The sequence below is a fragment of the Loxodonta africana genome, chromosome 2 (genome assembly GCF_030014295.1).
Source record: "Loxodonta africana isolate mLoxAfr1 chromosome 2, mLoxAfr1.hap2, whole genome shotgun sequence".
Lineage (NCBI taxonomy): Eukaryota > Metazoa > Chordata > Mammalia > Proboscidea > Elephantidae > Loxodonta > Loxodonta africana.
Genome location: NC_087343.1, coordinates 100,435,770 through 100,452,221, shown reverse-complemented (window position 1 = coordinate 100,452,221; position 16,452 = coordinate 100,435,770). Strand labels below are relative to the sequence as shown.

Genomic DNA, 16,452 nt, shown 5'->3' with positions numbered 1-16,452 from the left:
CGAGGTTCCCCAGGCCGTGAGCCATGGTTTCGGACAGTCGGGCAAGAGCCAAGTGGCCACTGCCACCTCCCCGCCCAGGATCAAGCACTGTACAAGTCTTGGGCCTCCGCTCCCGGCGGTTTCTGTACGCTGGGCTACCTCGTCTTGGGCCACCATGTGGAAGTTAATTGAAAAATAGGCTTTCGACCTACGAAAATGTTTATCTGTTTTCATCAGAGGGATCACACTGTAATGAATATATTTACATCTCATTTCAAGAAAGGCAGAAAAGATCGGTGAGCTCTTCTAGGTAGCTCGGTTGCCCTTCCCCCGTCGCGTCCCCGCTGCAGCTGGTCCCACCCCAATCCCCCTGGGAGGGCTCCCTGTGACTTCCTGAGAGGTCAGGGGATAAACTTGAGCTCTCCCACCCACCTCCCACCTTGGCTGCCCAACCTGCTGGGAAGTCAGCCTAGGCCCAAAGTTGTTGCCACTGGGCGTGGTGCAGAGGCTGTGGCCCGGGGCGGGGCGGGTGGGACAGGCTGAAGGGCAGGAAGGGCCCAAGGGCCTCCGCACCTCCCATCTTCTCCGCCCAGCCTCCAGGCCCCTGCGGATCTGGGTGCGAATAGTGGACCAGCAGGGGCTTCTCCATCCAGAGCGCAGTACTGTCCAGGCTGCTCTGCACTCAGAGCATTAAAAACCTCAAGCGCGTTGGAGTGTAAGCGCTTGTTAATGCAGTTTTTAAGGGTGGGGGGGGGGAACCTGGGCTCTTCTAGACACCAAATTGAAAGCAAAACATTCGAGTTACTTCTAAAAGTGAAGGTATTGCCTCATCGGGGCCTGTTTGGGGTTGGGGAGGAGGAGAGGCGAGAGGTGTTATTTTAAAAGATCTGGCTTTATTAATACGTTAAGAAAGAGCTCCCTTGGCAGTATGTGTTCTTGAAGCTCCGGCTGGAATCCTATAAAACATTCATGCTCCAAAAGCTGTTACAGAGAGCTGCCCCCATGCACACACCCAACAAGAGGCCTCAGGGGTAGGCTTCTGCCTTTAAGGGGCCACTAGGGCCCAAATCCTGCTTCTGAGAAGAACTGGCTCCAGTCCAGCTCCCCCGCTCCCAGGCTCAGGGTCTACACCCCTAAGTGCCCCAGGGGGGGTCCTTCCATCCACCCACCAGAGCTTGAGAGCTCTCCAGGGAGCCACTGCCACAGAGCCTGAAAGGAAGGGCAAACCACAGCCAGCGCTTCAGCAGACCATAAGGGCGAGCAAAGCCAGGGCTCCTAGCACTGAGGGTCAAACTCTCTTCCTGAGCTGGGTGGGAGGCGGGACCCTCCAACTGCTGGCATCCAAGTGCATGCAACACAGAGGCCTGAGAATCTCTCCCTCTCCCCAGGGCTGCTCCTCCACATCTTTTCCCAGCCTCCCCTCAGGGCAAGTTCCCTCCTGCAGCCAGTCAGTCCTTGGCCTTGGTGCTGCTGCTCAGTCATTAAAGAAGGCGGTGCCCCTGAGCTTGTTGCATGGAGACTTGCCCCGGGCGCGACCCAACCTGCCCCAGCCCCAGGCCCAGCTGCTCAAGGAGCTACCTAGAGCCAACGAAGTCTCAAGGGCTGCTGTCTGATGCCCAGGCCCCATGGCCTCTCCACTGAACCTGGCCCATGCAGAGCCTAGCCTCCCATGTTTACAAAGCCAAGGCTGTGGCTTGATTTCGGACATAAATTTCAGACAACCTGGCTATGGACCTTATCTCAGCCCTCACCCCACCCCCCAGAAATTCATTTCTAATGGTAATTAAGGTGGAAATTAATTGAGGGGTTCTCTTGCACTGATGACATCTGTCAAGCAACCAGACACGTGGTTTTTGCTAAATTCTTTTATTTTTGTTTAAATTTTCACTTCAATTTTAATTCTTGAAGAACAGCCTTGACAACATATATCGCACTCATTATAAGAAGCAAAGGGTTATATCAAAAATTATTAGTATAGAATCACAGGAAATCTGGTTTGGAACCAGAAAAAAATACAAAACAGATATAGATACATAGACACAGGACAATTTTTTTTATAATTATTTGGAAAATGTTATTTTCCCCTAATTCTTGTTTCCTTTTTTCCTTTATGCGCATACGATGTTTAAATTTTACAAAAAAATGAAAATAAAGACTAATATTTTACAAAATGAATAACAATGTTCGGGGTGGGTGAGTGTGTGTGTTTCTACATAGGATTCAGCCCACTTCCATGTGTGTGGTTTTCTGTACAGAATATATCCACATCCGTCCACAATAATTCCTGGAAGGTCCATCAGTCTCCTGTTTTATTAAAATTCTCATGGTCCTCTCTTCCAATTGTGTTTTTTTTTTTTTTTTCCTTTTTCTCAACAGACTCAAGATCCTTTTTTCTTTCCTTTCCAACGTGCGCACAGATCTGATCCTAAACGAGTCTGTTTTTCTCCTGGTTTGCAGCTCAGGTTGCACTTCTGCTGGGTGGGCTGCTCCTGTCCCAGGCCTCCTCCCCCCCTCGTCCCCCCACCCGGCCCGGCCTGGCCCGCCGCACCCGCGTCAGCCGACCGGGGCGTCCCCGCGGCTTTGGAGTCTTTCGCCCAGGCTGGTCCTCTGAGTCTCTAGGGAGGCGGGGGCAGGTGGGAAGCGCCCGAGGTCTAGGAGCACTGGATGGACATGTAAGGCCAGTTGAAGCTGCTCCCAGACAGTAACATATCGCGGATGAGAGTTTCGATGGGGGTTTTACCTACCAAACGGACGAAGAAGAGCTGCTCGATGACCGAGGAGGACACGGTACGCAGCGAGGGCAGTCGCAGCAGCAGTTTGCCGAAGCGGCTCGGCTGGTTGGGGTACTGGCTCCTCACGTACTCCTCCAGGGCACACTGCGACTTCTCCTGCAGGCTCTCGATGTGGGCGGCATCGGACAGGCCACAGGCGTCTGCCCCAGCAGCCACACCAGCGAAAGATGAGGGAGGGGGGACACGGTTAGGTCAGCGAGCAGTGGAGGCCAAACGACAAACCACCAAAAAATAAATAAATAAAATAAAAACAATTAAAAAAAGAGAAAAGGAAGTAAAAAAAAAAATCTTTCCCTCTATCCTTCCCCAATCCCTTCTTCACCATCCCCTTCCCCCAGCCCCAACTACAAATAAAAACATTTATTTTTTTGGTATCAAACCCTCACCAAACCTAGGGGAGCTGGAGAGAGAAGCACACACAGCAGAGGTAGCAACCTCTCTAGTTCTTTTGTTTTTCCGCTTTCACCTTTGGATTAAATAATGTAGGATGCTGCAGCCATCTCTGCTGTTCGGAGCACCCTGTCCTCAGCCTGCAGGGGAGCATCTTTCTGGCTGTGCTCATTAAAGAGAGGACTTTTGCCCCCTTTGCCCCTGATTTCCGGGTGTTCAGGAGCCCTAAAGAAACATGCAGCCTGGAGGCAACTAAAGGCTTCTTGGAGTCCCCTCTCAAGCCCAAATGACTCCAATCGGAAATCTCAAGGAAAACTTAGATTGTGTAGTGAACAAACACACTGGGGGGTGAGGAATCCTGGGCTGGCAGTGCCTGGAATCAGATCAAGCCCATGTTTTAGCAATATAGGATTTGAGATCCACTATCCATGCAAGCAAGGACTCTGTGGCAAATCCTCAGTGAGGGTGTACACTTCTATCTGTGCCTCAGATCAAGTAATTGAAAATTGGTCACATCTCTGTAAGCTGTATAATAATCAGGAGGAATATGGCTCAGTTACTCCAGGCTGCAGAAAGGAAGCATCTTCAACGATCAGACACAAAGCTGGGCTAGAGGCAGCTGCTGCTGGGGCTTCAGAGATGGGGGGGCGGGGGAAAGGTGCGGGAATATAAGGAGAGAGCCAGCTTGTGGCAGGACCAAGGGAGAAAAAGGCACCTCTACACAAGGATGGCATCTCAAAAACTGTGTTTTTAACTCACATCAACCAAGGCCCTTTACGGTCCTCTAAAAATATTTAAAGACAACGTATTATAGTAACTAAACTAGAGGCAGGCAAATGAAGGGGATGGTGGAATCAGAGGAACAGAACGAAGGCTTCCTCTCCTAGTTCAAACACCCATGTTGTTTCTTATATTAATAATAAATATTTAAAAAAACAGGAGGATCACAGAGGAGCCCTTAGCCAGTCGAAAGGTTGACTAGAGATCAAAGGCAGAGTTTGCTAATATATAGATCTGGGGAGAAACTCATGCATGATAATGCCCCCCAAAAGGACATTGTATAATTGTGAATGGGCAGGTGTGACCCTAGGAAGACACAACAAATGATTCAAAGGAAAGCCTGTGTGTGCTGAGTTTCTCAGCTTTACATCTTTATATTTCAAGAACTGGGATTTACAAAGCATTCTAACACCTTCATCTACAAGGCTATGGCCTCGAGCAAAAATACAAATAAAACTAGAGATAATTCAAAAACTTCTGAGGGAAGTCCCCTTTGACCCCAGATCCAGACTAGGTTCCTCTCAGATGTCTAATTACTCTAGCCAGCTGCTGGGGCGCATCTGCACTGGACTGTTTTAGAAAGTCACTGGTTTTACCGCTAGCAGGAGCAGGACAGGAGCTCTCTGGAGTTTCACAGCTTAGAGAGAGGACCATCAGGTCTGCCCTTGGCCTTGCGGCTAACCTGGCCCCACTAAATGGCAGACCCATGTTTACATATATCTTGCTTTACCTGCATTATCTTCCCATAATGCCACAGGATCCCTTTCAGTCCCAAAGAATGCAATATGAACAGGACCCACAAGACCCATAAGGCATCCCCTTCAGGTCAGTAAAATACGTACCTGATATTTACCATTGTAGCTAGCAGAGTGAAAGTTCACTACCCCACTCCTAATTAGGCTACTCTAAGGGGCGGGGTGGCGGGGGGGTGTCCAGGGAAGGCATGCTTGGGCCCTGTGCTGGCTGCTTCCATTTTCCTTCCTCCTCTGGAGGAGGGATGCCTATAGCTGGGCCAGGCTGCCAAGTACAAGGGAGCCAGCCCTGTGGCCTTTCTCCATGAGGACCTTGTTCTGGCCTGGCTTCCCCCTCTAGATATTCATTCATCCCCTCCCATTGCAACAGGATTTTCCCAACTTTGGAAGAGGGTATGGGCTCTCAGATCAATGGGATGGCTGTGCGAGCTGAGCTAGGTGAGCAAGAGGTATACTGCAGTACACATTTGCACTCCATGAGTTATACTCCAGATAAGAAAAGAAGGCAGAATGTGCAAAATCCATATCCCACTTTTTATTATACAGTAGTGTCAGTGTGGGAACCTTCAATATTTCTTCTACGGTGTATGGAAAAGAAATTATGTAAATAAATAACCATTACTGCTCAGGCCCTCCCGGTTTAGCCTTTGTAGTGTGGAGAATGTATTTCATGTTGTGCATTCAGAAGAGTTTAGTGTTCAGGAAATATAGATGTAATCAGCTGCCATAACTAGAAATCAAAGTTATTATTGCACTGAAAATGGATTTATTGTATTTATGTTAACTAGATGGCTCCTTTCACGGAAAGTCTCATTTATTTGAAAGAATATTTTGGTGTATGAATTAATGAATTTTTTTTAAAAAAAAAGTAAGTTCAGGTCACGACCTAATCCTTGGATGCAGTCCAGAATATTAAGGATTAAACATACCATCCGGAGGCCAAATGTGAAAACCACCACAGGGGACCCCCGTGCCAGCTTCAAATACTTAGCCGGAGCAAACCACATTGGACAATATGTCTAAAACTGTCTTTTCCATCATTCAAAGTTTGCTTAAAAGTTGGATGACTTTGAGAAGGCTTCCCATGAATTCCCTTCTGGCTAGCAATCAAAACAAGTTTAGTCAAAAGTGGAAATGTGTTGTATGGAGAAGGGGGGTGAATTACTATTGACAGCTCTATTTCCATTTTCAGATATTCTGCTCGCAATTTTCCAACAAAATAATGTTATTGTTCACTTCTAGACACCCCTTGCACCCTGAAGACTTGGTTCAGCCAAGTACTTTGGGAAAACTTTTTTTTTTAAAGGAACACTTTTCACAGGCATGTTTTAGAATGGAAAGTAGAAAGGAAAGCATTACTAATTCTACAATCTTCTCTGCAGTCTGCACAGTCCTTGCCTCTCTCTGAGAAAGGGCATGAGATCAGAAAAGTCAAGGGGGTTCAAAGAACCTCAGGGGGGACAAGGGAAAGGGAGGGGAGATCTTTTTTGAGAAGACCTCTGTCCAGCTCCAAGTCACATTTTGCTTCAAAACTCCTCGTTGGATGAGATTTAAAACCCCCAGCTTCCCTGACACTGGCCTGCTTCCTGATGAATTTGGCTAAAGAGTTGGGTAGTGGAGTGAGCCAGGCCCCAGCCTGCCAGAGCTAAAGCAGTCTGGTCGCTGCTTCCCAGGCTCTTTGTCACTTTTGAAAAACACGTTTCCATCAAGAAGACTTATTAAGATAAAATGCATTCAAACACCGAGGAGGCTATTCAATAAATCTTCCATTTGTTTTAAGGTTCGCACTTTATCCTCTTGGAAAGAATAACTCCCTCTTCCACTAGCAGACCTGCATTTGCACTGAAAGTAAAAGGGGGGCAGTCCAAGTCCACGGCTCTGGCCACCCTGCATACAAATGAGATGCTCCTGTCTAAATAAATTATCTGCTGCTCAGATCGATATTAATACTACATTTGCTACATTACAATATTGTGCAAATTTAAGAGTCATTTTAATACAATGTAAATACGATTCTTCACGCATGAAAGCCAAGAAATATTGATAGATTATACCACTGCTTACTGTTCAACAAGGCCTTGGGAAAAGGGTTTTGCCATCTTTGCTCAAGAATGGTTTTAATTTGGCCTTTGGAGGGCCTGGCTCTAGGACAGATTTATTAGGAAGGTTTATTTGTTCACTGAGCGGAGGAATTAAAAACAATAGTGCCAATAATGGTGGTAAAACTGCAGCTAACACTAGTCACAGTGGGCAGGGCCCAAGACAGAGTCTGAGCAGCTCAGCTCCTCACCAGCAGCCTTTCTGGCTTTGTTTATATTTCCCCCCATTACCTGCTGTCCCGGGTGTTTATATGTTTCCCCCTTGCAGGTTACAATAATAAAAGGCGGCAGTGTTCTCAGAGGCTCAGACCAGAGCCCTTCAAAGGCAACGTTAATGCACTTTCCTGGAAGTTAATTTGAACCATCTATCATAAGAGAAATTGTTAACATGCATGTTACCACCGCCTACACTTAATTTGATATTTTTAAGGCAATCTGTTAAATTTCCAATATTTGGGTGTTTTGCATAGCCGTGAGATTTATCTCCAGGTCGGAAATCCTCCCATACTTGCGGGTCCTGCGGTATTGCTTTTGTTTTTTATCTTTCTTGTTTAGATCGAATCCGTTTTTTACGACCCTCAATAACCCCAGCAACTGCAAACATGAATGGTTTCCGATAAGGGAAAATCAGGCAGCAATAAAGCGGGATTATTTATGATTTATTTGTGCATATACTTCTCTTTCCATCTCTCTGTGTGTGTATATGTGTGTAGGGAAACTCATCCAGGGAGGGTGCCACACAGAGGAGAAAGCCACATTCCCACGTTCTCTTGCTTCCCTCTCCTCCCCCAGAAACGCCGAGCTCTGGCTCACACACAGGCGCACACACACACCGCACACACGCGCAGCCAGACGGATCCACAGCACCGCCTCCCACACTCACAGACACACACCCGCCTCCGGAGCGGCCCCGCGCCGGGGGCCAGACCTCCAGGCCCAGCCACCCGCAGTCCGCGCCCGCGCCGCCTCTGCTCTCGCACCGCCGCGCTCTCAAGATGGCAGCGGCGCGTCTAGCCGCGTCCCCGCGCCGGGGCCGCAGGGCGCGGGCCAGACCCGAGGTCTGTTGAGCACCGGGCCGGGCGCGGCGGTGGCACAGGTGGCCCCGGGGGGCCGGGGCGGGCTGTGCGGGGCCTGCCCTCCCCGCGACCGCAGCCTCACCTGACGTGAACAGCACGATGGCTTTGAGACAACTGTACTCGGCTGAGTCGACGTGCAGAGCCTTGAGCTTCTCCACCTGCTCCTGGAAGATGCGGATGTGGTCCATAAAGGCCACGACGCGGTCGGCGGACATGGGTGACGCGTGCAGGCCGGCGGCGGCCAGCAGCGGCGCCACGTGCAGCGGCATGGAGCATTGGGCCGCGTTGAGCACGAATAGCTCGCTCCAGGTGAGGCGCAGCAGGGACACCTGGTCGGTGATCTGCAGATCCGGGAAGAAGGGAATATTGCGGGCCCACTCGACGGCGCTGAAGAGCAGGCGCGCGGCCAGCTCGCAGATGTTCTCGATGCCCATGATGTTGTTGGGCTGCATGCACTGGCTGCCATAGCGAGACGTGGGATAGGGCTCTGCGCGCAGCAGCAGCGAGATGTAGCCTGACAGGTAGCAGTGGCCGTTGAGGGGGTCCCCGTTGGTGAGCGCGTACTGGCCTGGGTTGGGCTGGGTTGGAGGCATTCTTCCTCGCTGAACCGCTGACAAAAAGAAAGAGAGAAAAGAGGCAATGTGCATCCAGGGGGCTTGCGAACATCGCCGCGCCGCAGAGCACCCGACACAAAGCGAAGGCTTTTCCCGCAGCCACACGCGCCCCGCGCACCTTCTCTCACGCGCTCGCTCTCACTTACAGACCACACCGCCAGGAGAGCTGGGGTAAGGCCCTCCAGCTCCACCGCCCGTTTTGCCCGTCCACGTCGCCTGCCCTTTTGGTCACCCCAACCCTGCCGGAACCAGGCCTGACTTCAAGGCCCCCAGCCGGGCATGGCCAGCAGAGCTCCTGACGCCAAGAAAGCGCCAACCCCTCCACCACCAAGGAGGAACACACAGAAAAATGAAACTCCACTCACCCCTCCAGACCGAAACAAATCAGGGTTTAAAAAATATATATAGGCGAAACCGGAGAGAGGTTGTGGTTCTAGGCAAATGCCTAGCGGCCTCCTTATTTGTAAGCAAGCAGCGTTTTGCTTATAAAATGTTTCCATATTCTCTAAAAATGCTATAGGGTTATCCTTAAAATAGATACAAGTTACATACCCTCGTAACCACTTAAAACTTTTTGAGTAGAGAGCAAGTATTCTGCACCCCTCCCCTCTTCCCTCCTCCTCGTCGCCCCACACAAAGTTCTCACTGTTAAAAGCGACAGAAAATGGAATATTTTCAAGAAAAAAAGTTGAACTTACAGTAGCCAAACATTATTGAAAAAAGTGGGAAATATAATTAATTTCTGTCCTGCGCCGTGCCACTGCAACCTGCAGCCAGCTTTTGCCCAGTGAATGCACGAGCTTGCAACTGCAAAAACACTGGATTCATTAACCATCTGAATGCAAAACGTAAGCATGCTTTGAGTTCTTAAAGCTGACCAAAGTTTTTTTTTTAATGTGTATGTTTTACTTCAACACTGCCGGTGTTTTAAATTGCCATGTAAACAAAGGCAACTTTCTGAAAAGTTAGGGCTACTGAACTCTCCCCCTCAACAAATTAATATAGATATGTCCATGTACACGTAGCTGTCTTATTTCAGTCTGTGCACTGTTTTCTTAAGTTTGCTTTGATTCTAATTTTAATGCAAGTTCCAGTGCAATTTAAGCTCTTGAAACATAATAGATAGAATACTTTTTTCTAATTATAGTTTTGAACTTGGCAGTTATTTTTCAATTAAATGAGAGCACAATTCAAAGTTTTTTTTTTTTCCTCAGATGCCTACAAAATCTCCCTGGAGCTAGAAATGAAGTCATCATATTTGCCTCCTCCTTGAAATCTGAAGGAATTTAATTTCTTTTCTGTGGCATATAAAATATCATTTTAAAGTCAATTACAAGAAGGAGTAATCTGAGTTCTACAAAATTGTCTGGCTCGCTAATTTGACTATAAGACATCTTCAACGACTGTTAGGAGATAAACTTTAACTGTGAACAGCTAAATACATTTATAAGGAACTACTGCATCTCTTGCCACATGAACATGAAACATATCTAAATCCAACATCAAAAGTTGTGTTAAAAAAAAAAACCACAAACAACAAACCCATACAACACAGGGATTAAATGACGTGAAAGCGCATGCCAGCTGCAGTCTGTGCATTATAGCCAAATCAGAAGGATCGGTAAATGCGTAGTAAATTGTAATTTGTATGCAGTATTTAAGCAGAGGGTGGAGTTTGATGAAGAAATAAAAGGAGTATCATGCTTTAAAAAAAAATGACACAACTATGAAAGCACGGTTCAGTCACAAACTTTCCTTTCACAGTAGAGGGGTGAACACAAGGCCACAGCTCCAGAGGAGGCGGCCCCAGCTCCGTGGAGAGGAGAGGGAACCAGTGAACAGGCTAGAAGCCCCCCTTCCCCCCTAATTAGACCTACAAGTGCAATAAATCTCACTCCTCTTTTTCCAAGCTAAGCTTCCAAAAGGATGATGGCAGCAATGAATCTACGGTTCAGGGTACTCCAGTCCCCAGCTCTCTCCCATTTTAAATAAAGAGTATGAAGAGGTGGAGGAGAAAGTGGAATGAAAAAACACAGACACAGAGTTTTCTGGGGAAATAAGCACCCCCTCCCCAAGTTCATGCCAGCACAGCCCCAAGCATCCTCACGCACACCCGGAAAAGGGACACACACCGAGCACATCCAAGACAGAGGGAGGGAGGGGATTTTAAGCCATAGCTCACGATCCCAGGGACACAATCCCGAGCAGGCAGCGGGCGGGGTTGGGGAGCCGGGAAGAGTAGCGCAGACCGGGAGGAGGAGGCAGCGGCAGCGAGCTGGGGGGTGGGGGGGGGGAGGTGGGAGACGCAGGGGGAGGAAGGCAGAGGGAACAGGGGAAGGTGGGATGGACCGGGACCGCTGAAGCCCCAGTCCCACATAGCAGCCACCCCCGCGAGATAGAAAGAGGGCCGGGGAGCCGGACGAAGCGCGGGGAGAGAAGCAGAGAAGAAATATTCACCTTCCCGCCTCATGCCCACTTTGAGGCACTTCTTGAGGCGGCAGTATTGGCACTGGTTGCGGTGGTGCTGGTCGATGGGACAGTTCCTGTTGGCACGGCATGTGTAAGTTAAGTTCCTGCGGACGCTCCTCTTGAAGAAACTTTTGCAACCCTCGCAGGTGAATTGGCCGTAGTGCTTGCCGCTCGACTTGTCCCCGCACACCACGCACTCGATGTGCTGCTGGCTCTGGCCCGAGCCGGGCGGGCCCTGGCCCTTGTCCCCCGCCGTGCCGGGGGTGGCGGGCGCTCCCGGCTGGCCCGGGGTCTGCGGCGTGTGCGGCGCGCCCGAGCCCGCCTGCTGCTGCTGCTCGCCGGCGCCGCCGCCGCCGCGGGCCGCCTGCGCTGCGGGGTTGGGGCCGCCGGGGTTGCCCCCGGCCACGTCGTCCTGCGGATCTCGCCAGCTGCTAACTACCATTGCCATATCTTTGGGCCCGGGGAGCGCTGGGGGGGAGCCGAGCTGCTCGCCGAGGGCCGCGGGGCGCGCGAGCGCGCGGGGAGGGGAAGGGGAAGGGGGAGGGGGAGGGGGAGGGGGCGGGGGGCCCGCCGGGCGCCCCGGGGTCGCCGGAGCCGAGCCCGAGCCGGGCACCGGCCGCTGCCTCTGCCGCCGCCGCCGCCGCCGCAGCTACTGCCTCGGCCGCCCCGCTGCTGCTGCGCGCCCGCCCGCCCTGCTGGCGTTTTGTTGTGGTTCCTGCTGTTTTCTTTCTTTTTGCAGCCCCCCCAGGCTCTCAGGCTCCCCCCCACACCCCTTCTCCCCTCGCCCGCTCCCCCCGCGCTCGGTTCCTGGGGGGGCCGCGCTCTCCTTCCCCCCCTCCCCACCCCCCCGACGAGCAAGCTCCCTTCTCTCGCTTTTTTCTTCTTCCCCAAGTTGCAAAATCAGAAATGGCACAGGCGGCAGCGGGGAGCGGCGCGGGGCGCTGCGCCGGGGGCGGCGGGCATGGGCCACGGCGCGCGCACACACTCGCCCTCCGCCTCGCCCGCACCCCCGCGCACACACACACTCGCACACACACTCGCTCACCCGCGCCGGGCGCCCTCCCGCCCGCCGGCCGCCGGGGCTAAGCGCAGCGCGCGGGCTGAGCCGACATAGAGGAAGCCGGCGAGGGCGGAGGCGGCGGCGGAGGCGGTGGCGGCGGTGGCTGAGGAGGAGGTCGCGGCTGCAGGCGCCGCTGGAGCCGCCGCCTCAGCAGCTGCGGCGAGCGCCTCTGGAGGAGCCGGGGCCGAGGCCGGAGTCGGAGCTGGAGCCGGGGCTGCAGTCGGAGCGCGAGCCGGGGTTGGAGCCGCCCGCGCCGCCGCCGCTGTCCCGGCGGGAGCCCTTGCCCGGCTCGGGAGTGCGGGAAGCGTGGGGAGCCGAGTAGGGCGCGGGGCGAGGCTGCCGGCAGCGATCAGGGCGCGCGGGTGTCTGGGGGCCAGGTCCAGGGCCGGACGCAGCCAGCCATTCAGGAAGGCAGCGCTGGAGAGCGGGAGGCAGCCGGCGGGGAGGATCACACACTTTGCTCTTTTTGTTGTGCCGGTGGCGCCGAGCTCTCGCTGCCTTCTTTCAGGAGGTGATGGAAGGGGGAGAAAAATACGGATAATTCACGCCGGCGACGAATTCACGGCGAAATAGAAAAAAATAAAAATCAGAGGAAAAAGAATTGCAAAAAAAAAAAATAGACGAGAGAGACATCCAAAGTAGGTCGAATAAATAATCCTCTTCTTTTCCTCTTTCTTGCTTCTTCTTCTGCTTCTTCTGCTATAACACACAGAGCTAGTTAAAAAACCCTGGAGATCGCCCAAAAATGTTCTTTTTTTAGTATTTTAAATAAGTGCTCTTCAGCCGGGAACCAACACCCTCCCTCCAAAAAAAATTTAAAAAAAAGAAAAAAATCATATATGTATAAAATTACGATAAGAAGAATACGAAGGGGGTGTCTCCTCCTTTTTTTTTTTTTAAGTTTAGACCTCTCTCTTGTGCAAGAATGGAGTAAAAGAGACAGGAGGAGGGAAAAAAAGAAGAGAAAGAAGGAGAAGAAGAATAAGGGGGAAACAACTAATAGAATATGTAAGAAAGGAGAAAGAGGAGAGAGGCGAGAGGGGGAGAGAAGAGAGGGCGAGAGAGGAGAGAGAGGGGAGAGAGAGAGAGAGAGAGAGAGAGAGAGAGAGGAAGAGAGAGAGGGAGAGAGGGAGAGGGGGAGAGAGGAGAGAGACCCAAAAATTGAATGCGTTTAAACGGGAGGACTCGCAGAGCAATGTTTCCGAAAGGGGGATCTGCGCGAATGTCTGTATATAGTGAACTTTGACACTACTATTGAAACTGACACGTTTCTATGGAGATCGCTGCCTTATATGGAGCTCGTGTCAAGGAGCCAAGAGAAGGGCTGCTGGCAACTGATAATCAAAGGCGACTGACTGGTCAGAGCCCTGAATCGGGGGGGAGAGAAAATGGGAGTCTAAGGTTAGCCAAGCCTCCCGCACGCCATTGGTTGGAGAGCCCCTCCCCCCACCTCTTTTTCTTTCTTTCTTTTTTTTTTCCCCCCCTGCCTCTTAGCTACCTACTGACTAGGATGCCGAGGGGAGGAGGAGAGAAAGTGAGGGAGGGGGGTGTGTTTCTGACAAGCACAATTTACATTGAGATCGCCCTGCGCTGCTATTTACTCTGAGACCTGATTAGTATGGGTCGTCTACGGTCACACACACACACACACACACACACACACACACACACACACACACCCTAGAGGGGGAAGGGATGTCGATGGGCGAAAAGAGAATTAGAAGGAAATTATTTTGATTTCTTCTGAAAAGTTTTTAAATTTAGATTTTATAAGCGTGAAAAGAATGTCACTGTAAATGTTAGAAAAAAATTTTTTTAATGGGAATGAAACCCCACTGTTTTAATGACTCGTGAAATATACTGGGTTTGGATTGTTTCCCCAAGTCTGGCTTCTGCTCATTTTATTTCCTTCTTAGAAGCAAGGTAGGGTTTCCCTATTTTTTGGCCCCAAGTACATTCTGGATTATAGGTTTAATTATGACAAAGCACACTCCTGGAATTTGCAGCTATTATCACAAATTCTATTCGAATCAAGGTTTCTACTCACCCCAAAGATGTTTTTTAAAAATAAACTTTTCAATCAACCCTCCCCCCCCCGGTTTTGTATCCTCATATCCTCAGGCTGTTCCAAACTCCAAAACAACACTTCCATGATTATTAAAGCAGAAATAAGTCTTCATTTTGTTGTGGGGGGGGGGAGGGCGTTAGGTCGGCCAAATCAGGGTCCCAGGAAAAGAGGGAGAGGGTGGACGAGAAGATGTGGAGAAGTGGAAGGCAAAAGGAAGGGGTAGGACTAGGGAGAGACAGAGACGCAGAGACAAACTGAGACCTGGATTCCCGGAGGTGATTGGTCGTGGGTGGAGGGGCAGGCGGGAGGAGCGGGTCCCGCCGCGGGGCCTGCAGGAATCGCTGGCTCCGGCTGCCACCTAGCGGACGGGAGTCGCGCCCTGGCGGTGCACAGCCGAGTCCCTCCTCCCCTCCCCTCCCCTCAGGCAGCCTGTCTTTTTCCAAACGAAGACAGCACTTTGAAAATTCTTTCAATGGATTTTTTTTTTCCTTGAAAGATCTTACTGGGGGGAAATGATACTTCTATTAGTTACATATTCTCCAATCGCACACTCGCAACCGTCCCCCCCACCCCCCTCGTTTTGAGCTCGCTCCCCTAGGCAGGCTCCAGCGGGCGCGGGAGAAGCTCCGAGTGACAAAGCCGCCGCCGCTGCCGCTGGGGGTTGGAGCGGCGTTCGGCGGTTCGCCAGCCCCTGGACTCGGGAAGCGCAAAAGTTTGTCTCAGGTCGAGCATCCCGAGCCCCAACACGCCCTCAGGTAAAGGTGGAAGTAAATGGCCACGCAGTATTGACAGAGGTAGGGTCTGTTTTTTAGTACTGGTTCTCACTTTAAATCTCACCAGGGAGGGGTTTAGGAAGGGCTGCGTGTTTGGGGTGCGTTTTGCGCTTCCCGGTATCTCTAGCCTTCGTGTAGCGTGCAGGCGATCGCCTAGTGATGAGCAGAAGCGATGATTTTTAAAGAGCGGAATAAAGGCTTTCCCGTGTTTGTCCCCCAGCCCCTCCAGCTCGAATAATGGAGAGTTTGTCAATGCACTCGGCTAGCAGCGGCCCATTGTACGCAGCTGATGGAGAGGAGGCGACAAGGGGCTGCAAGAGCTCCTCGCCCTCATCCCTCTCCTCAAAAAAACGCGCTCAAGTCGTTTGGTCAGTTAAAAGGTGAAACAACATGATTAAAGGAGACCCCCTAGCCCTCCCTACCACCCCCCCCCCCAAAAGGCAAGCTCTCTGTATAGAAATTCTCAAGTTTATCCTCCAGACTGCACAGAGGCAGGGAGTGCAGGGCAGAGGAAGACAGGCAGAAGGAGAGAGGGAGACTGAGAGAAGGAAAGAGCGCGGAGAGAGAGGAGCGTGTGGGAGAGGAGACAGAGCAAGAGAAGAGAGCGAGCGCCAGGGAAGCAGAGGCCCCGTGGACACCCAGGGCGTGAGCCCAGACAACCTCGGACCCTGGACCAGGCGTCGTGGGCACCAGAGGCACGACTCGGCCAAGTCCTGTCCCAACCAGGCAAGTAACGCAATGATTATCGTTTCTTTTGAACTCGGGGTTGGTAACGCGGGAAGGCCGGGAGGCGGCCTTGGCCCAAACGATCTCTGCAGGCTGGTGCCGGGAGTTGATGCAGCCAGGGCGGGACGAAGAGAACTTTCTGCGGCGTCTGGCTGAGAGGTGCCTTCGCTCAGCCTCGGTCCCGTAGCGGCACGGAGGCAGAGATCGCGGACGCCGAGCTGCTGTGGAGGTGAGGACCACGCCAGCTGAGCATCAGTCCAGACTCAAAACAGGACCCCCCCATCCTCTACTCCCTGCCTCCCCCCCTCCCGCCCCGGGCGGAAACGGTTGCCAGGCCTCCAGAGCGTGGGCGGGAGCGGCGGACCCACTCGCCTAACACCCCCTCTCCTGCGGGTGCTGAGCCCGAGCCGCGGGGGAGCGGGCTGTGTAGCCCGGATCGGTGGCCCTGGTGCCTGGAGTATGCCTGCTGGCCAGCCAGCCTTGCCTGCCCGGGGCCAGCTAGACTGCCGCCCACCTGCGGGCGCAGTTTGTAACGCGATCCCCTAACGTAACGCGATCGAAGGCTGACTGTTTGATATGGGCGATAGTGTCAGCGGATTAAAAGGGACGCCAAGAGGCTCTTCCGAGAGGGGAACCTGCGGCGGCGGGGGCGAGCAAGCACCGGGGGCAGCAGGCTGGCAACGGATCCCGACTCTTTGCGCCGCGGCAAGCGGACTTGGGGCGAGAAAGGGGTCGCCTCTCAGGGGTAGGAACCGAGGGTGTGTGAGTGAAACAAGAGCTTCAATTAAAACCAACAAGAGCGCTTTCCTCAGAGCTGTGCAAAGGCGCGCTTTTGCGTCAGAGGGCGCGCAGGGCGGGGGGAGGGGGAGCCCAA

At 52.2% G+C, this 16,452-nt stretch overlaps 1 protein-coding gene across 1 annotated transcript; it reads right to left on the bottom strand.

The window, feature by feature from the left end:
• Nucleotides 1-1,848: 1,848 nt before the first annotated feature.
• Nucleotides 1,849-11,399, bottom strand: NR2F1 (nuclear receptor subfamily 2 group F member 1). Its single transcript, XM_010589457.2, has 3 exons — nucleotides 10,940-11,399; nucleotides 7,951-8,478; nucleotides 1,849-2,911 (listed from the first exon to the last, which is right to left on the bottom strand). Exons 1-3 carry the CDS (start codon nucleotides 11,397-11,399, stop codon nucleotides 2,631-2,633), a joined length of 1,269 nt encoding a protein of 422 aa, XP_010587759.2. The 3' UTR covers nucleotides 1,849-2,630.
• Between the last annotated feature and the right edge of the window lie 5,053 nt (nucleotides 11,400-16,452).